The sequence below is a fragment of the Eucyclogobius newberryi genome, unplaced genomic scaffold (assembly GCF_026437365.1).
Source record: "Eucyclogobius newberryi isolate DKJ021-1_F unplaced genomic scaffold, fEucNew1.0.hap1 SCAF_31, whole genome shotgun sequence".
In the NCBI taxonomy this organism is placed as follows: Eukaryota; Metazoa; Chordata; class Actinopteri; order Gobiiformes; family Gobiidae; genus Eucyclogobius; species Eucyclogobius newberryi.
In genome coordinates this window covers 1108605-1131141 of record NW_027315957.1, presented here as the reverse complement: position 1 = coordinate 1131141, position 22537 = coordinate 1108605, and the positions used below count along the sequence as shown (strand labels likewise).

Below are 22537 nucleotides of genomic sequence, written 5' to 3'. Positions count from 1 at the left end.
CAGTGGAATGACCCTCAGTGGAATGACCCTCAGCGGAAGGACCCTCAGTGGAATGACCCTCAGCGGAAGGACCCTCAGTGGAAGGACCCTCAGTGGAATGACCCTCAGTGGAAGGATCTTTTTGCCTTTCACTCGGAATATATTCATTGTTTTTGAAATCCTACGAACTGAACTTAAGAACACAAAGGAACTGAACTTTGCTGGAAACATTTTTGTTTATATTTATTTATATTAATACAATTTATACAATTTATACTGTAACGTCCTCCTGTCTTATTACTTTGTTCCATTCCCCACAAGCTCCTGTGGCCCAACTTAGAAACTTCTGACGTTTAGACCCTGACGGTGTAGGAGTCCGAGTGGGTTTAGACCCTGACGGTGTAGGAGTCCGAGTGGGATTAGACCCTGACGGTGTAGGAGTCCGAGTGGGTTTAGACCCTGACGGTGTAGGAGTCCGAGTGGGATTAGACCCTGACGGTGTAGGAGTCCGAGTGGGTTTAGACCCTGACGGTGTAGGAGTCCGAGTGGGTTTAGACCCTGACGGTGTAGGAGTCCGAGTGGGTTTAGACCCTGACGGTGTAGGAGTCCGAGTGGGTTTAGACCCTGACGGTGTAGGAGTCCGAGTGGGATTAGACCCTGACGGTGTAGGAGTCCGAGTGGGTTTAGACCCTGACGGTGTAGGAGTCCGAGTGGGTTTAGACCCTGACGGTGTAGGAGTCCGAGTGGGTTTAGACCCTGACGGTGTAGGAGTCCGAGTGGGTTTAGACCCTGACGGTGTAGGAGTCCGAGTGGGATTAGACCCTGACGGTGTAGGAGTCCGAGTGGGATTAGACCCTGACGGTGTAGGAGTCCGAGTGGGATTAGACCCTGACGGTGTAGGAGTCCGAGTGGGATTAGACCCTGACGGTGTAGGAGTCCGAGTGGGTGGTGTATCGGACCCATCTCTCTCCTGGACTGGGCTGGACCGGACTCAGTCTCAGGAAGCGGATCTGGAGTCCACTGCAGGTCCATCTGGGAACTTCAAAACTCAGACCGACTGGACCGAGCTCCAGCAGAGAAGAAGAGGTCAAGCCCGGGACGTCCAGCTGCAGACACGAGGGGCAGAGATGAGGGGCAGACACGAGGGGCAGAGATGAGGGGCAGACACGAGGGGCAGAGATGAGGGACAGACACGAGGGGCAGAGATGAGGGACAGACATGAGGGGCAGAGATGAGGGACAGACATGAGGGTAAGACATGAGGGGCAGAGATGAGGGACAGAGATGAGGGGCAGAGATGAGGGACAGACATGAGGGGCAGAGATGAGGGACAGACATGAGGGGCAGAGATGAGGGACAGACATGAGGGTAAGACATGAGGGGCAGAGATGAGGGACAGAGATGAGGGGCAGAGATGAGGGACAGACATGAGGGTAAGACATGAGGGGCAGAGATGAGGGACAGAGATGAGGGGCAGAGATGAGGGACAGACATGAGGGGCAGAGATGAGGGACAGAGATGAGGGGCAGAGATGAGGGGCAGAGATGAGGGACAGAGATGAGGGACAGACATGAGGGTAAGACATGAGGGGCAGAGATGAGGGACAGAGATGAGGGGCAGAGATGAGGGACAGACACGAGGGGCAGAGATGAGGGGCAGACACGAGGGGCAGAGATGAGGGACAGACACGAGGGGCAGAGATGAGGGACAGAGATGAGGGGCAGAGATGAGGGACAGACATGAGGGGCAGAGATGAGGGACAGAGATGAGGGGCAGAGATGAGGGGCAGAGATGAGGGACAGAGATGAGGGACAGACATGAGGGTAAGACATGAGGGGCAGAGATGAGGGACAGAGATGAGGGGCAGAGATGAGGGACAGACACGAGGGGCAGAGATGAGGGGCAGACACGAGGGGCAGAGATGAGGGACAGACACGAGGGGCAGAGATGAGGGACAGACACGAGGGGCAGAGATGAGGGGCAGAGATGAGGGACAGACATGAGGGGCAGAGATGAGGGACAGACACGAGGGGCAGAGATGAGGGACAGACACGAGGGGCAGAGATGAGGGACAGACACGAGGGGCAGAGATGAGGGACAGACACGAGGGAAAGAGATGAGGGACAGACACGAGGGGCAGAGATGAGGGACAGACATGAGGGAAAGAGATGAGGGACAGACACGAGGGACAGACATGACCTGATATTTCTACGTTTTGTGTGTGTGTGTCTTTGTTTGTTTGTTTGTGTGTGTGTCTTTGTTTGTTTGTGTGTGTGTCTTTGTGTGTGTGTGTGTGTGTGTGTGTGTGTGTGTGTGTGTGTGTGTGTGTGTGTTTGTTTGTTTGTTTGTTTGTTTGTTTGTTTGTTTGTTTGTTTGTTTGTTTGTTTGTTTGTTTGTTTGTTTGTTTGTTTGTTTGTTTGTTTGTTTGTTTGTTTGTTTGTTTGTTTGTTTGTTTGTTTGTGCACTTGTCTGACCTTAAAAATGGCAGAGAGCTGAGTTCCTCCGTTAAACTTCGGGATGGACCAAAGAACCACACGAGTCTTCAGCTCTGCACTCTGGTCCGGACTGCTCAGCTCCTGAGACAGACTGTAAACAACACACAGGTAAACAACACACAGGTAAACAAGTAAACAACACACAGGTAAACAACACACAGGTAAACAACACACAGGTAAACAAGTAAACAACACACAGGTAAACAACACACAGGTAAACAAGTAAACAACACACAGGTAAACAAGTAAACAACACAGGTAAACAACACACAGGTAAACAACACACAGGTAAACAAGTAAACAACACACAGGTAAACAACACACAGGTAAACAAGTAAACAACACACAGGTAAACAACACACAGGTAAACAACACACGGGTAAACAACACACAGGTAAACAAGTAAACAACACACAGGTAAACAACACAGGTAAACAAGTAAACAACACACAGGTAAACAACACACAGGTAAACAACACACAGGTAAACACACAGGTAAACAAGTAAACAACACACAGGTAAACAACACGCAGGTAAACAACACACAGGTAAACAACACACAGGTAAACAAGTAAACAACACACAGGTAAACAACACACATGTAAACAAGTAAACAACACACAGGTAAACAACACACAGGTAAACAACACACAGGTAAACAACACACAGGTAAACAAGTAAACAACACACAGGTAAACAACACACAGGTAAACAAGTAAACAACACACAGGTAAACAACACACAGGTAAACAAGTAAACAACACAGGTAAACAACACACAGGTAAACAACACACAGGTAAACAAGTAAACAACACACAGGTAAACAACACACAGGTAAACAAGTAAACAACACACAGGTAAACAACACACAGGTAAACAACACACGGGTAAACAACACACAGGTAAACAAGTAAACAACACACAGGTAAACAACACAGGTAAACAAGTAAACAACACACAGGTAAACAACACACAGGTAAACAACACACAGGTAAACACACAGGTAAACAAGTAAACAACACACAGGTAAACAACACGCAGGTAAACAACACACAGGTAAACAACACACAGGTAAACAAGTAAACAACACACAGGTAAACAACACACAGGTAAACAAGTAAACAACACACAGGTAAACAACACACAGGTAAACAACACACAGGTAAACAACACACAGGTAAACAAGTAAACAACACACAGGTAAACAACACACAGGTAAACAACACACATGTAAACAACACACAGGTAAACAACACACAGGTAAACAACACACAGGTAAACAAGTAAACAACACACAGGTAAACAACACACAGGTAAACAAGTAAACAACACACAGGTAAACAACACACAGGTAAACAACACAGAGGTAAACAACACACAGGTAAACAAGTAAACAACACAGGTAAACAACACACAGGTAAACAACACACAGGTAAACAACACACAGGTAAACAAGTAAACAACACACAGGTAAACAACACACAGGTAAACAACACACAGGTAAACAACACACAGGTAAACAAGTAAACAACACACAGGTAAACAACACACAGGTAAACAACACACATGTAAACAACACACAGGTAAACAACACACAGGTAAACAACACACAGGTAAACAAGTAAACAACACACAGGTAAACAACACACAGGTAAACAAGTAAACAACACACAGGTAAACAACACACAGGTAAACAACACAGAGGTAAACAACACACAGGTAAACAAGTAAACAACACACAGGTAAACAAGTAAACAACACACAGGTAAACAACACACAGGTAAACAAGTAAACAACACACAGGTAAACAACACACAGGTAAACAAGTAAACAACACACAGGTAAACAACACACAGGTAAACAACACACGGGTAAACAACACACAGGTAAACAAGTAAACAACACACAGGTAAACAACACAGGTAAACAAGTAAACAACACACAGGTAAACAACACACAGGTAAACAACACACAGGTAAACAACACACATGTAAACAACACACAGGTAAACAAGTAAACAACACACAGGTAAACAACACACAGGTAAACAACACACATGTAAACAACACACAGGTAAACAACACACAGGTAAACAACACACATGTAAACAACACACAGGTAAACAACACACAGGTAAACAAGTAAACAACACACAGGTAAACAACACACATGTAAACAACACACAGGTAAACAAGTAAACAACACACAGGTAAACAACACACAGGTAAACAACACACATGTAAACAACACACAGGTAAACAAGTAAACAACACACAGGTAAACAACACACAGGTAAACAACACACAGGTAAACAACACACAGGTAAACAAGTAAACAACACACAGGTAAACAACACACAGGTAAACAACACACAGGTAAACAACACACATGTAAACAAGTAAACAACACACATGTAAACAACACACAGGTAAACAACACACATGCAAACAAGTAAACAACACACAGGTAAACAACACACAGGTAAACAACACACAGGTAAACAACACACAGGTAAACAAGTAAACAACACACAGGTAAACAACACACAGGTAAACAAGTAAACAACACACAGGTAAACAACACACAGGTAAACAACACACAGGTAAACAACACACAGGTAAACAACACACAGGTAAACAAGTAAACAACACACAGGTAAACAACACACAGGTAAACAACACACAGGTAAACAACACACATGTAAACAACACACAGGTAAACAACACACAGGTAAACAACACACAGGTAAACAAGTAAACAACACACAGGTAAACAACACACAGGTAAACAACACACATGTAAACAACACACAGGTAAACAACACACAGGTAAACAAGTAAACAACACACAGGTAAACAACACACAGGTAAACAACACACATGTAAACAACACACAGGTAAACAAGTAAACAACACACAGGTAAACAACACACAGGTAAACAACACACAGGTAAACAACACACAGGTAAACAAGTAAACAACACACAGGTAAACAACACACAGGTAAACAACACACATGTAAACAAGTAAACAACATACATGTAAACAACACACAGGTAAACAACACACATGCAAACAAGTAAACAACACACAGGTAAACAACACACAGGTAAACAAGTAAACAACACACAGGTAAACAACACACAGGTAAACAAGTAAACAACACACAGGTAAACAACACACATGTAAACAAGTAAACAACACACATGTAAACAACACACAGGTAAACAACACACATGCAAACAAGTAAACAACACACAGGTAAACAACACACAGGTAAACAACACACATGCAAACAAGTAAACAACACACATGTAAACAACACACAGGTAAACAACACAAAGGTAAACAAGTAGATAACACACATGTAAACAACACAGGTAAACAACACATATGTAAACAACACACAGGTAAACAACACACAGGTGAACAACACACAGGTAAACAACACACAGGTAAACAAGTAAACAACACACAGGTAAACAACACAAAGGTAAACAAGTAGATAACACACATGTAAACAACACAGGTAAACAACACATATGTAAACAACACACAGGTAAACAACACACAGGTAAACAACACACAGGTAAACAAGTAAACAACACACAGGTAAACAACACACAGGTAAACACGTAAAGGACACAGTTTTCCAGTCAGGGTTCAGAGCCCACCACAGCAGGGTTCAGAGCCCACCACAGCAGGGTTCAGAGCCCACCACAGCAGGGATCAGAGCCCACCACAGCAGGGATCAGAGCCCACCACAGCAGGGATCAGAGCCCACCACAGCAGGGTTCAGAGCCCACCACAGTAGGGTTCAGAGCCCACCACAGCAGGGTTCAGAGCCCACCACAGCAGGGTTCAGAGCCCACCACAGCAGGGATCAGAGCCCACCACAGCAGGGATCAGAGCCCACCACAGCAGGGATCAGAGCCCACCACAGCAGGGTTCAGAGCCCACCACAGTAGGGTTCAGAGCCCACCACAGCAGGGTCCAGAGCCCACTACAGCAGGGTTCAGAGCCCACCACAGCAGGGTTCAGAGCCCACCACAGCAGGGTCCAGAGCCCACCACAGCAGGGTTCAGAGCCCACCACAGCAGGGTCCAGAGCCCACCACAGCAGGGTTCAGAGCCCACCACAGCAGGGTTCAGAGCCCACCACAGCAGGGTCCAGAGCCCACTACAGCAGGGTCCAGAGCCCACCACAGCAGGGTTCAGAGCCCACCACAGCAGGGTTCAGAGCCCACCACAGCAGGGTCCAGAGCCCACCACAGCAGGGTCCAGAGCCCACCACAGCAGGGTTCAGAGCCCACCACAGCAGGGTTCAAAGCCCACCACAGCAGGGTTCAGAGCCCACCACAGCAGGGTTCAGAGCCCACCACAGCAGGTGTGGGCTACCTCCAGGTTTCTACTTTCTACCAAAGGCTTTAGTATGTGGGCGTGTCCCTCATTCGTCCAGGAGTGTTCCATTGTAGAAAAAGTTTCAGTTGTTTCATCTGGACTCAGTTTAGAAAACTAAACTCTAAACTGAGTCCAGATGACTACAACTGAAGCTTCCTCCCAAAGGCTTTAGTAGTTTCTCCTGCAGAAGGAGGCCCTAAGGACAGGGGGCGCTCTGGGACATTTGATCATTTCCTATGAGCATCGTTAACTCCGTTTGTCCCTGTCGTCTTCGAGGAAACGGCTTGAACACTTTGGGTGTCGACCTCGGACAGGAACGCTCCTTTGGCCTCCAGTTTGTTTGAGATTTGAAACTGTTACTTCTTGTTTTCAAAGGTCTTGATGGTTTTGATGGTAAGACTGAGATGTCTCTGGGACAAACAGCTCCTCGTGCGGCTCCATCACACAAACACAAACTCATTCAGGCTTTGAACACTTTCTTTTGCACAGTTTGTTTCATTCATTGCACTGTTCAAGCTCTCGAGCGTCGTACAGACAAATATCCTTTCATACAGATGTCAGTCAAAGAGCATAAAGAGCAGGCTTCATCTGGTCCTGCTGCCGAGTCGCGTCCATGCAAAGGAGCGCCTTGTCCAAACACAGACAGAGCGTCAGGAGTCACAGCATTTACATGGGACATTTTCCAGACAAATGCGTCCCTCCTTCACAGAGTTGAACCCACAACCTCTGCACACGTCACTGTCCTGCCTCAGACGGGGGTGATTTGTGTGACATTTGAATGGACTGACCTGACGGAGCCTTTGGGCACGCTGACCGACGCCTGGACGTTCAGCGCCGCTCTGAGGACAGACCAGGAACTACAGTTATGTACTGCACTACGCACTGAAATATCCAAATACTATGTACTATAGCAGGGGTGGGCAAACTACGGCCCGCAGGCCGCATCCGGCCCGCAGGGCCTTTCAATCCGGCCCGCCAAGCTTGTCCAAGTAATATTTAAAAAAAATAAATAACCTTTTTTGCCCTCAGCATCTGTCTGCACGTGTATCCTTAATACATATGACGTGAAATGAATTAAATAATAGATTCAATAGCCTATATTTGACAGAAAAGTTATATTTTATTTGATATTTCATTTTTGGGATTTTTTTTTCTTCACACCAATGATGGCGAGCCGGCCCTCCGCTACAGGCCTGGATTCGAATATGGCCCTCGGAGGAAAAGAATTGCCCCCCCCTGTCCTATAGGAACACTATCATATGTTCTGAGATACTTTACTACAAAAGCAGTACGTTTTGTGTTCCGTGTTATATTTGAATAGATACAGTACATTTTGGGCGGCAGGTCACAGCGCAGTTTCAGGTACATCAGTAATCTGTGAACACAGGTTTAAACACAACTGTAATACCACTGCAGGCCACCAGAGGGCGCCCTGTACCGCACTAGAGCATGGTTAGCTTAATGTAGTACTGCTGCTGCTGCTGCTGCTGCTGCTACTGCTGCTGCTGCTACTGCTACTGCTACTGCTACTGCTGCTACTACTGCTGCTACTACTACTGCTACTGCTACTGCTACTGCTACTGCTACTGCTGCTGCTGCTGCTGCTGCTGCTACTGCTACTGCTACTATTACTATTAATACTGCTGCTGCTGCTGCTACTGCTAGTAGTAGCAGTAGCAGCAGCAGCAGCAGCAGTAAAGTTACCGTCCCGAGGCGTCTCTCTCGATGGTGGGGAACAGCCTGAAGGGCGCGGCACACGGGAGCTCCTCACTCAGCTGGTACTGCATCACCGTCTGCTGCAAGAAGGAAAAGTACATTTATACTACAACTATATATGTTTTATTCATCGTTATATTATTCTAAAAAGCAGACGTCGTACCTCTCCTTGTGACGGACAGAGTGCCAGGATCCTGCTGGTGTCGAACTCGTCCAGTTTGACGCTCTGGTGGAAGCTGCACTGGTCCACTCTCACCGCAGCACCATAACCTGCAGAAACACAGACACCATCAACGACAGACACAAGACAGACCAGGAGAGGGCGCCATCACCTCCAGAAACACAGACACCATCAACGACAGACACAAGACAGACCAGGAGAGGGCGCCATCACCTCCAGAAACACAGACACCATCAACGACAGACACAAGACAGACCAGCAGAGGGCGCCATCACCTCCAGAAACACAGACACCATCAACGACAGACACAAGACAGACCAGGAGAGGGCGCCATCACCTCCAGAAACACAGACACCATCAACGACAGACACAAGACAGACCAGGAGAGGGCGCCATCACCTCCAGAAACACAGACACCATCAACGACAGACACAAGACAGACCAGGAGAGGGCGCCATCACCTCCAGAAACACAGACACCATCAACGACAGACACAAGACAGACCAGGAGAGGGCGCCGTAACCTCCAGAAACACAGACACCATCAACGACAGACACAAGACAGACCAGGAGAGGGCGCCGTAACCTCCAGAAACACAGACACCATCAACGACAGACACAAGACAGACCAGGAGAGGGCGCCGTCACCTCCAGAAACACAGACACCATCAACGACAGACACAAGACAGACCAGGAGAGGGCGCCATCACCTCCAGAAACACAGACACCATCAACGACAGACACAAGACAGACCAGGAGAGGGCGCCATCACCTCCAGAAACACAGACACCATCAACGACAGACACAAGACAGACCAGGAGAGGGCGCCATCACCTCCAGAAACACAGACACCATCAACGACAGACACAAGACAGACCAGGAGAGGGCGCCATCACCTCCAGAAACACAGACACCATCAACGACAGACACAAGACAGACCAGGAGAGGGCGCCGTAACCTCCAGAAACACAGACACCATCAACGACAGACACAAGACAGACCAGGAGAGGGCGCCGTAACCTCCAGAAACACAGACACCATCAACGACAGACACAAGACAGACCAGGAGAGGGCGCCGTCACCTCCAGAAACACAGACACCATCAACGACAGACACAAGACAGACCAGGAGAGGGCGCCATCACCTCCAGAAACACAGACACCATCAACGACAGACACAAGACAGACCAGGAGAGGGCGCCATCACCTCCAGAAACACAGACACCATCAACGACAGACACAAGACAGACCAGCAGAGGGCGCCATCACCTCCAGAAACACAGACACCATCAACGACAGACACAAGACAGACCAGGAGAGGGCGCCATCACCTCCAGAAACACAGACACCATCAACGACAGACACAAGACAGACCAGGAGAGGGCGCCGTAACCTCCAGAAACACAGACACCATCAACGACAGACACAAGACAGACCAGGAGAGGGCGCCGTAACCTCCAGAAACACAGACACCATCAACGACAGACACAAGACAGACCAGGAGAGGGCGCCGTCACCTCCAGAAACACAGACACCATCAACGACAGACACAAGACAGACCAGGAGAGGGCGCCATCACCTCCAGAAACAAAGACACCATCAACGACAGACACAAGACAGACCAGCAGAGGGCGCCATCATCTCCAGAAACACAGACACCATCAACGACAGACACAAGACAGACCAGGAGAGGGCGCCATCATCTCCAGAAACACAGACACCATCAACGACAGACACAAGACAGACCAGGAGAGGGCGCCATCACCCCCAGAAACACAGACACCATCAACGACAGACACAAGACAGACCAGAGAGGGCGCCATCACCTCCAGAAACACAGACACCATCAACGACAGACACAAGACAGACCAGGAGAGGGCGCCATCACCTCCAGAAACACAGACACCATCAACGACAGACACAAGACAGACCAGGAGAGGGCGCCATCACCTCCAGAAACACAGACACCATCAACGACAGACACAAGACAGACCAGCAGAGGGCGCCATCACCTCCAGAAACACAGACACCATCAACGACAGACACAAGACAGACCAGGAGAGGGCGCCATCACCTCCAGAAACACAGACACCATCAACGACAGACACAAGACAGACCAGGAGAGGGCGCCGTAACCTCCAGAAACACAGACACCATCAACGACAGACACAAGACAGACCAGGAGAGGGCGCCGTAACCTCCAGAAACACAGACACCATCAACGACAGACACAAGACAGACCAGGAGAGGGCGCCGTCACCTCCAGAAACACAGACACCATCAACGACAGACACAAGACAGACCAGGAGAGGGCGCCATCACCTCCAGAAACAAAGACACCATCAACGACAGACACAAGACAGACCAGGAGAGGGCGCCATCACCTCCAGAAACACAGACACCATCAACGACAGACACAAGACAGACCAGAGAGGGCGCCATCACCTCCAGAAACACAGACACCATCAACGACAGACACAAGACAGACCAGGAGAGGGCGCCATCACCTCCAGAAACACAGACACCATCAACGACAGACACAAGACAGACCAGCAGAGGGCGCCATCATCTCCAGAAACACAGACACCATCAACGACAGACACAAGACAGACCAGGAGAGGGCGCCATCACCTCCAGAAACACAGACACCATCAACGACAGACACAAGACAGACCAGCAGAGGGCGCCATCATCTCCAGAAACACAGACACCATCAACGACAGACACAAGACAGACCAGGAGAGGGCGCCATCACCTCCAGAAACACAGACACCATCAACGACAGACACAAGACAGACCAGGAGAGGGCGCCATCACCTCCAGAAACACAGACACCATCAACGACAGACACAAGACAGACCAGCAGAGGGCGCCATCACCTCCAGAAACACAGACACCATCAACGACAGACACAAGACAGACCAGGAGAGGGCGCCGTAACCTCCAGAAACACAGACACCATCAACGACAGACACAAGACAGACCAGCAGAGGGCGCCATCACCTCCAGAAACACAGACACCATCAACGACAGACACAAGACAGACCAGGAGAGGGCGCCTTCACCTCCAGAAACACAGACACCATCAACGACAGACACAAGACAGACCAGGAGAGGGCGCCGTCACCTCCAGAAACACAGACACCATCAACGACAGACACAAGACAGACCAGGAGAGGGCGCCATCACCTCCAGAAACACAGACACCATCAACGACAGACACAAGACAGACCAGCAGAGGGCGCCATCATCTCCAGAAACACAGACACCATCAACGACAGACACAAGACAGACCAGGAGAGGGCGCCATCACCTCCAGAAACACAGACACCATCAACGACAGACACAAGACAGACCAGGAGAGGGCGCCATCATCTCCAGAAACACAGACACCATCAACGACAGACACAAGACAGACCAGCAGAGGGCGCCATCACCTCCAGAAACACAGACACCATCAACGACAGACACAAGACAGACCAGGAGAGGGCGCCATCACCTCCAGAAACACAGACACCATCAACGACAGACACAAGACAGACCAGGAGAGGGCGCCGTAACCTGCAGAAACACAGACACCATCAACGACAGACACAAGACAGACCAGGAGAGGGCGCCGTAACCTCCAGAAACACAGACACCATCAACGACAGACAGAAGGAATTACCTCTGAGCTGAGCGCGGCCGATACTGAAGTCCTCGTTTAGACCGATCCTCATCTCTGCAGGAAACATAGCACACGCTTAGAGTCACGCTTAGAGACACGCTTAGAGTCACGCTTAGAGTCACGCTTAGAGTCACGCTTAGAGACACGCTTAGAGTCACGCTTAGAGTCACGCTTAGAGTCACGCTTAGAGTCACGCTTAGAGTCACGCTTAGAGACACGCTTAGAGTCACGCTTAGAGACACGCTTAGAGTCACGCTTAGAGACACGCTTAGAGACACGCTTAGAGACACGCTTAGAGTCACGCTTAGAGTCACGCTTAGAGACACGCTTAGAGACACGCTTAGAGACACGCTTAGAGACACGCTTAGAGTCACGCTTAGAGCCACACTTAGAGACACGCTTCAAGTCACGCTTCGAGACACGCTTAGAGTCACGCTTAGAGACACGCTTAGAGTCACGCTTAGAGACACGCTTAGAGACACGCTTAGAGTTACGCTTAGAGACACGCTTAGAGACACGCTTAGAGACACGCTTAGAGTCACGCTTAGAGTCACGCTTAGAGACACGCTTAGAGACACGCTTAGAGACACGCTTAGAGCCACGCTTAGAGCCACGCTTAGAGCCACGCTTAGAGCCACGCTTAGAGACACGCTTAGAGACACGCTTAGAGTTACGCTTAGAGACACGCTTAGAGTCACGCTTAGAGACACGCTAAGAGTCACGCTTAGAGACACGCTTAGAGTCACGCTTGGAGACACGCTTGGAGACACGCTTAGAGACACGCTTAGAGACACGCTTAGAGACACGCTTAGAGTCACGCTTAGAGACACGCTTAGAGTCACGCTTAGAGTCACGCTTAGAGTCACGCTTAGAGTCACGCTTAGAGCCACGCTTAGAGACACGCTTAGAGACACGCTTAGAGTCACGCTTCGAGTCACGCTTCGAGTCACGCTTCGAGTCACGCTTAGAGTCACGCTTAGAGTCACGCTTAGAGACACGCTTAGAGACACGCTTAGAGTCACGCTTGGAGACACGCTTAGAGACACGCTTAGAGACACGCTTAGAGACACGCTTAGAGACACGCTTAGAGACACGCTTAGAGTCACGCTTAGAGACACGCTTAGAGACACGCTTAGAGACACGCTTAGAGTCACGCTTAGAGACACGCTTAGAGTCACGCTTAGAGACACGCTTAGACACGCTTAGAGACACGCTTAGAGACACGCTTAGAGACACGCTTAGAGACACGCTTAGAGACACGCTTAGAGACACGCTTAGAGACACGCTTAGAGACACGCTTAGAGTCACGCTTAGAGTCACGCTTAGAGTCACGCTTAGAGTCAAGCTTAGAGACACGCTTAGAGACACGCTTAGAGTCACGCTTAGAGACACGCTTAGAGACACGCTTAGAGACACGCTTAGAGACACGCTTAGAGTCACGCTTAGAGTCACGCTTAGAGTCACGCTTAGAGTCACGCTTAGAGACAAGCTTAGAGACACGATTAGAGTCACGCTTAGAGACACGCTTCGAGTCACGCTTAGAGACACGCTTAGAGTCACGCTTAGAGTCACGCTTAGAGTTACGCTTAGAGACACGCTTAGAGTCACGCTTAGAGACACGCTTAGAGACACGCTTAGAGACACGCTTAGAGACACGCTTAGAGTCACGCTTAGAGACACGCTTAGAGAAACGCTTAGAGACACGCTTAGAGTCACGCTTAGAGTCACGCTTAGAGTCACGCTTAAGAGTCACGCTTAAGAGTCACGCTTAGAGACACGCTTAGAGTCACGCTTAGAGTCACGCTTAGAGACACGCTTAGAGACACGCTTAGAGACACGCTTAGAGACACGCTTAGAGTCACGCTTAGAGACACGCTTAGAGACACGCTTAGAGACACGCTTAGAGACACGCTTAGAGTCACGCTTAGAGTCACGCTTAGAGTCACGCTTAGAGTCACGCTTAGAGTCACGCTTAGAGTCACGCTTAGAGACAAGCTTAGAGACACGCTTAGAGTCACGCTTAGAGACACGCTTCGAGTCACGCTTAGAGACACGCTTAGAGTCACGCTTAGAGTCACGCTTAGAGTCACGCTTAGAGTTACGCTTAGAGACACGCTTAGAGTCACGCTTAGAGACACGCTTAGAGACACGCTTAGAGACACGCTTAGAGACACGCTTAGAGTCACGCTTAGAGACACGCTTAGAGAAACGCTTAGAGACCCGCTTAGAGTCACGCTTAGAGACACGCTTAGAGACACGCTTAGAGACACGCTTAGAGTCACGCTTAGAGTCACGCTTAGAGACACGCTTAGAGTCACGCTTAGAGTCACGCTTAGAGTCACGCTTAGAGTCACGCTTAGAGACACGCTTAGAGTCACGCTTAAGAGTCACGCTTAAGAGTCACGCTTAGAGACAAGCTTAGAATCACGCTTAGAGTCACGCTTAGAGTCACGCTTAGAGACACGCTTAGAGTCACGCTTAAGAGTCACGCTTAAGAGTCACGCTTAGAGACACGCTTAGAGTCACGCTTAGAGACACGCTTAAGAGTCACGCTTAGAGACACGCTTAGAGACACGCTTAGAGTCACGCTTAGAGACACGCTTAGAGTCACGCTTAGAGACACGCTTAAGAGTCACGCTTAGAGACACGCTTAGAGACACGCTTAGAGACACGCTTGGAGACACGCTTAGAGACGCGCTTAAGAGTCACGCTTAGAGACACGCTTAGAGTCACGCTTAGAGACACGCTTAGAATCACGCTTAGAGTCACGCTTAGAGTCACGCTTAGAGTCACGCTTAGAGTCACGCTTAGAGTCACGCTTAGAGTCACGCTTAGAGTCACGCTTAGAGTCACGCTTAGAGTCACGCTTAGAGTCACGCTTAGAGTCACGCTTAAGAGTCACGCTTAAGAGTCACGCTTAGAGTCACGCTTAGAGTCACGCTTAGAGTCACGCTTAGAATCACGCTTAGAATCACGCTTAGAGTCACGCTTAGAGTCACGCTTAGAGTCACGCTTAGAGTCACGCTTAGAGACACGCTTAGAGTCACGCTTAGAGACACGCTTAGAGACACGCTTAGAGTCACGCTTAGAGTCACGCTTAGAGTCACGCTTAGAGTCACGCTTAGAGTCACGCTTAGAGACACGCTTAGAGTCACGCTTAGAGACACGCTTAGAGACACGCTTAGAGTCACGCTTAGAGTCACGCTTAGAGACACGCTTAGAGAGACGCTTAGAGAGACGCTTAGAGTCACGCTTAAGAGTCACGCTTAGAGACACGCTTAGAGACACGCTTAGAGACACGCTTAGAGACACGCTTAGAGACACGCTTAGAGACACGCTTAGAGACACGCTTAGAGACACGCTTTGAGTCACGCTTAGAGTCACGCTTAGAGACACGCTTAGAGACACGCTTAGAGTCACGCTTAGAGACACGCTTTGAGTCACGCTTAGAGTCACGCTTAGAGACACGCTTAGAGACACGCTAAGAGACACGCTTAGAGACACGCTTAGAGTCACGCTTAGAGACACGCTTAGAGTCACGCTTAGAGACACGCTTAGAGACACGCTTAGAGTCACGCTTAGAGACACGCTTTGAGTCACGCTTTGAGTCACGCTTAGAGTCACGCTTAGAGACACGCTTAGAGACACGCTTAGAGACACGCTAAGAGACACGCTTAGAGACACGCTTTGAGTCACGCTTAGAGTCACGCTTAGAGACACGCTTAGAGACACGCTTAGAGACACGCTAAGAGACACGCTTAGAGACACGCTTAGAGACACGCTTAGAGACACGCTTAGAGACACGCTTAGAGACACGCTTAGAGACACTGACCGGAGCAGCGCGGCGTGTAGCACTTGACCCGGATCTCACCCTCCACGTCGGCCTTCATCAGCACGCCCTGGAAACCATCAGATACTGTAGTACAAGTACACTGTAGTATAAGTACACTGTAGTACACGTACACTGTAGTACAAGTACACTGTGGTACAAGTACACTGTAGTACTAATACACTGTAGTACTAATACACTGTAGTACAGATACACTGTAGTACAAATAGACTGTAGTACAAGTACACTGTAGTACACGTACACTGTAGTACTAATACACTGTAGTACTAATACACTGTAGTACTAATACACTGTAGTACAAATAGACTGTAGTACAAGTACACTGTAGTACACGTACACTGTAGTACTAATACACTGTAGTACAGATACACTGTAGTACAAATAGACTGTAGTACAAGTACACTGTAGTACACGTACACTGTAGTACTAATACACTGTAGTACTAATACACTGTAGTACTAATACACTCTAGTACAAATAGACTGTAGTACAAATAGACTGTAGTACAAGTACACTGTAGTACACGTACACTGTAGTACAAATAGACTGTAGTACAAATAGACTGTAGTACAAATAGACTGTAGTGCAAGTACACTGTAGTGCAAGTACACTGTAGTGCACGTACACTGTAGTGCACGTACACTGTAGTACAAGTACACTGTAGTACAAGTACACTGTAGTACACGTACACTGTAGTACAAGTACACTGTAGTACAAGTACACTGTAGTACACGTACACTGTAGTGCACGTACACTGTAGTACACGTACACTGTAGTACAAGTACACTGTAGTACAAGTACACTGTAGTACACGTACACTGTAGTGCACGTACATTGTAGTACACGTACACTGTAGTACAAGTACACTGTAGTACAAGTACACTGTAGTACACGTACACTGTAGTACAAATAGACTGTAGTACAAGTACACTGTAATACAAGTACACTGTAATACAAGTACACTGTAATACAAGTACACTGTAGTGCACGTACACTGTAGTGCACGTACACTGTAGTACACGTACACTGTAGTACAAGTACACTGTAGTACAAGTACACTGTAGTACACGTACACTGTAGTACACGTACACTGTAGTACAAATAGACTGTAGTACAAATAGACTGTAGTACAAGTACACTGTAATACAAGTACACTGTAATACAAGTACACTGTAGTACAAGTACACTGTAGTGCACGTACACTGTAGTGCACGTACACTGTAGTACACGTACACTGTAGTACAAGTACACTGTAGTACAAGTACACTGTAGTACACGTACACTGTAGTACACGTACACTGTAGTACAAATAGACTGTAGTACAAATAGACTGTAGTACAAGTACACTGTAATACAAGTACACTGTAGTACAAGTACACTGTAGTACACGTACACTGTAGTACACGTACACTGTAGTACACGTACACTGTAGGTGTGATGGAGCCCTGCTGGACCAATGAGGCATTACATTTTCTGTACATAACACATTACTTCTATTACATTTGAAGAGGTTTGACTCACGTTTGCTCCGATCACCACAGTCATTCTCTCCACCACATCCACGAAAATCTCACTCTTTCCCTGAAACACAAATATGAATATATTATTATTTGTTTTTATTGTTAGTTTTAGGTTTCAATCATTACTTCATCATCAGATTTTTTTTTAGTAATACTGCAGTACTACAGCAGTACTGCAGTAGTACTGCAGAAGTACTGCAATAGTACTACAGCAGTACTACAGTAGTACTGCAGCAGTACTACAGCAGTACTACAGTAGTACTGCAGTAGTACTGCAGTAGTACTACAGCAGTACTACAGCAGTACTACAGTAGTACTGCAGTAGTACTGCAGTAGTACTACAGCAGTACTACAGTAGTACTGCAGTAGTACTGCAGTATTACAGTAGTAGTACTGCAGTACTACAGCAGTACTACAATAGTACTGCAGTAGTATTGCAGTATTACAGTAGTAGTACTGCAGTACAACAGTACTACTGTAGTACTGCAGTAGTACTGCAGTATTACAGTAGTAGTACTGCAGTACTACAGTACTACTGCAGTAGTACTGCAGTATTACAGTAGTAGTACTGCAGTACTACAGTACTACTGCAGTAGTACTGCAGTATTACAGTAGTAGTACTGCAGTACTACAGTAGGGGCCACACTGACCTGCTCTCGCTGGTGAAGGGGTCGATTGGCGGCTGAACTCGGGGCCACTTTACTCTGCTGCGTCTCGGCTCCAAACTGAGCAGAAAGAACATAAAGCTTTGATCTGATCTGAATATTCACAATATTCACTGGTGTGAGGGAAATACTATAAGCACCTTTTTTCATAGTTTTGGCCGGGGTGCGACTTATACTTACATACTTATACTTATACAGAAACTTACCCTCCTTGTTTCTAACGAGCTACCCTATTTGTTTACTACCAGTCCTTTAATGGACTATTAGTCTCCCCTTTGTCTCTGTGTCCCTCACTCACCCTGAGGACCTGAGGACATCTGAATGTCCTGGTCCTCGACCTCTCTAGGGGTTCAAAATTCCATTATAAACCACAGGAAGGTTGAATCTTAGTCCTCCATTTCTGTTTAAAGAAGGTCTTTCTTTTTTAACAAAAATAGCTTCCTTAACTCGTCTTTCAAACCATCTTTTCTCCTGCTTAAAACCTTGCTGAAGACACTGGAGTTCAGGACCACAGAAGACACTGGAGTTCAGTACCACAGAAGACACTGGAGTTCAGGACCACAGAAGACACTGGAGTTCAGTACCACAGAAGACACTGGAGTTCAGGACCACAGAAGACACTGGAGTTCAGGACCACAGAAGACACTGGAGTTCAGGACCACAGAAGACACTGGAGTTCAGGACCACAGAAGACACTGGAGTTCAGGACCACAGAAGACACTGGAGTTCAGGACCACAGAAGACACTGGAGTTCAGGACCACAGAAGACACTGGAGTTCAGTACCACAGATGACACTGGAGTTCAGGACCACAGAAGACATTGGAGTTCAGGACCACAGAAGACATTGGAGTTCAGGACCACAGAAGACACTGGAGTTCAGGACCACAGAAGACACTGGAGTTCAGGACCACAGAAGACACTGGAGTTCAGGACCACAGAAGACACTGGAGTTAAGGACCACAGAAGACACTGGAGTTCAGGACCACAGAAGACACTGGAGTTCAGGACCACAAAAGACATTGGAGTTCAGGACCACAGAAGACACTGGAGTTCAGGACCACAGAAGACACTGGAGTTCAGGACCACAGAAGACACTGGAGTTCAGGACCACAGAAGACACTGGAGTTCAGGACCGCAGAAGACACTGGAGTTCAGGACCACAGAAGACACTGGAGTTCAGGACCACAGAAGACACTTGAGTTCAGGACCACAGAAGACACTGGAGTTCAGGACCACAGAAGACACGAGTTCAGGACCACAGAAGACACTGGAGTTCAGGACCACAGAAGACACTGGAGTTCAGGACCACAGAGCGTCGTGCAGCTTCATCTTGAAGCCTCTAATCACTGGTTTGAAGACGTGAGGTGAAGGTTTGAAGCAGGAGAAAAGATGGTTTGAAAGACGAGTTAAGGAAGCTATTTTTGTTAAAAAAGAAAGACCTTCTTTAAACAGAAATGGAGGACTAAGATTCAACCTTCCTGTGGTTTATAATGGAATTTTGAACCCCTAGAGAGGTCGAGGACCAGGACATTCAGATGTCCTCAGGTCCTCAGGGTGAGTGAGGGACACAGAGACAAAGGGGAGACTAATAGTCCATTAAAGGACTGGTAGTAAACAAATAGGGTAGCTCGTTAGAAACAAGGAGGGTAAGTTTCTGTTGAAACAAACAACTCTTTCCACTTCAGGAGGCTCCGCCCAATGGGCGGGTCTTACCACAGAATAGTATAAATATCGGAGTTCCCGGCCAAAATTCTTTTATTGACAATGACTTTTGGATGAAGTCGAAACATCTATTTTTTCTAAACTGAGTCCAGATGAAACAACTGAAGCTTTTTCTACAATGGAACGAATGAGGGATTACACTTATATACTTATACTTATATACTTAAGCTGCCCCAAATAAATTGTCTGTTTGCTGTAACCCGACCCACCATTTTTCAAGTGGGTAGGAAGGTAAATTCTTTTTTTTTTTTTTTTTTACTTTAAAGCATAAAAAAAATCCAAATTTGTTTATAGAATTTAATGATAATTTGCCTATGAAATTAAATTAATATTATCATTTATCAAAAGAGATTCTACCGTAAATGTACAAAACAAAAAAATGAATAAGTCCAGCCAATAAAGTACAGGACAAATGATTTTATTTTTTGGCCATTTTCATTTCGTAGAATCGTCGACGTCTTGGTCATATATGACAAATTCTGCATATTTCAGCCACTGTCCAATCCCGTTTTTTATATTCTGCCAGTGACCCGCAGTGACCCGCAGTGACCACAGTGACCCGCAGTGACTCAGTGACCGCAGCGACCCGCAGTGACCCGCAGTGACCGCAGTGACCGCAGTGATCGCAGTGACCCGCAGTGACCCGCAGTGACCGCAGTGACCCGCAGTGACACACAGTGACCGCAGTGACCGCAGTGACCCGCAGCGACACGCAGCGACAGCAGTGACCGCAGTGATCGCAGTGATTGCAGTGACCCGCAGTGACCCGCAGTGACCGCCAGGGGTCAGGCTTCAACAGACAATGAGTTGAACGTTCTCCGCTCGTGTTAAGTTTAATTTCTTTTTCGGCTTCGTAATATTTTTTAGAGTTCCAGTGACACAAAATTATTCAACACGGCGCTTTTTTGAAAAAACGGTCGGTGAGTCGGCGAAATATAAGAAAAATAAAAGAATTTGGCATAATTTTGACAAAATGCTGATATCTTTTTTTCAGTCGGCTGTAATTTTGACGGCTCGGTCGGGTTACGGCAAACAGACATATTATTTTGCTCTGCCTAATACTTATATACTTATACTTAAATACTTATACTCCGGAAAATACAAACAAACTGAAAAGCCTGCTGCTCGGTGGTGCGGTGGTTAAGGCAGCAGCACGTATGCCAGCTCCATGTGCAGCTGACCGCAGGGTCGCCAGTTTGAATCTCCCTCTGACAATATGCTGCATGTCCTCCCTTCTCTCATCTCCACATGAGACCCTCAAACTCCTCCTTTCATCACGTGACTTTTGTGTTCGCTTCATGGAGAAAATGCTCTTCATCTTCTAGAGTGTGTTACCAGGGCGACGCTGCTGAGGTCGAAGAGGCTGAAGCTTTTGGAGCTCACAGCTTCAGTCTGGATGAAGTTCTTCAGCACGTCACAGGAAGTCGTCTGGATGTACCCGTAATCCTACCAGAAAACACACAAAACACCCGTAATCCAACCAGAATACACACAAAACACCCGTAATCCAACCAGAATACACACAAAACACCCGTAATCCAACCAGAAAACACACAAAACACCCGTAATCCAACCAGAAAACACACAAAACACCCGTAATCCAACCAGAAAACACACAAAACACCCGTAATCCAACCAGAAAACACACAAAACACCCGTAATCCAACCAGAAAACACACAAAACACCCGTAATCCAACCAGAATATACACAAAACACCCGTAATCCTACCATATAACACACAAAACACCCGTAATCCTACCAGAAAACACACAAAACACCCGTAATCCTACCAGAAAACACACAAAACACCCGTAATCCAACTAGAAAACACACAAAACACCCGTAATCCTACCAGAAAACACACAAAACACCCGTAATCCTACCAGAAAACACATAAAACACCCGTAATCCTAGAAAACACAGAGAACACCCGTAATCCTACCAGAAACAACACAGAACACCCGTAATCCTACCAGAAAACACACAGAACACCCGTAATCCTACCATTAAACACATAAAACACCCGTAATCCTACCAGAAAACACACAAAACAGCCGTAATCCTACCAGAAAACACACAAAACACCCGTAATCCTACCAGAAAAAAGACACAAAACACCCGTAATCCTACCAGAATACACATAAAACACCCGTAATCCTACCAGAAAACACACAAAACACCCGTAATCCTACCAGAAACCCAACAAAAAACCCGTAATCCTACCAGAAACACACAAAACACCCATAATCCTACCAGAAAACAAACAGAACACCCGTAATCCTACCAGAAAACACATAAAACACCCGTAATCCAACCATAATATACACAAAACACCCGTAATCCA

General features: G+C 47.3%; 1 protein-coding gene across 2 annotated transcripts in view; it reads right to left on the bottom strand.

Annotated features, from left to right (window-relative positions):
- Window positions 1-233: 233 nt before the first annotated feature.
- LOC140374773 (AP-4 complex subunit mu-1-like) overlaps window positions 234-22537 on the bottom strand; it is a 28907-nt gene continuing 6603 nt past the window's right edge. For both annotated transcript variants that reach the window (XM_072461772.1, XM_072461773.1), the window contains exons 6-16: window positions 21528-21638; window positions 18455-18529; window positions 17806-17865; window positions 16267-16333; window positions 12435-12488; window positions 8752-8858; window positions 8577-8668; window positions 8203-8247; window positions 7661-7711; window positions 2453-2564; window positions 234-1085 (exon numbers count right to left, since the gene is read on the bottom strand). In XM_072461772.1, coding sequence (XP_072317873.1) covers window positions 894-1085; window positions 2453-2564; window positions 7661-7711; window positions 8203-8247; window positions 8577-8668; window positions 8752-8858; window positions 12435-12488; window positions 16267-16333; window positions 17806-17865; window positions 18455-18529; window positions 21528-21638 — 966 coding nt within the window. In that variant the 3' untranslated portion in view covers window positions 234-893. The remainder of the gene's footprint in view (window positions 1086-2452; window positions 2565-7660; window positions 7712-8202; window positions 8248-8576; window positions 8669-8751; window positions 8859-12434; window positions 12489-16266; window positions 16334-17805; window positions 17866-18454; window positions 18530-21527; window positions 21639-22537) is intronic.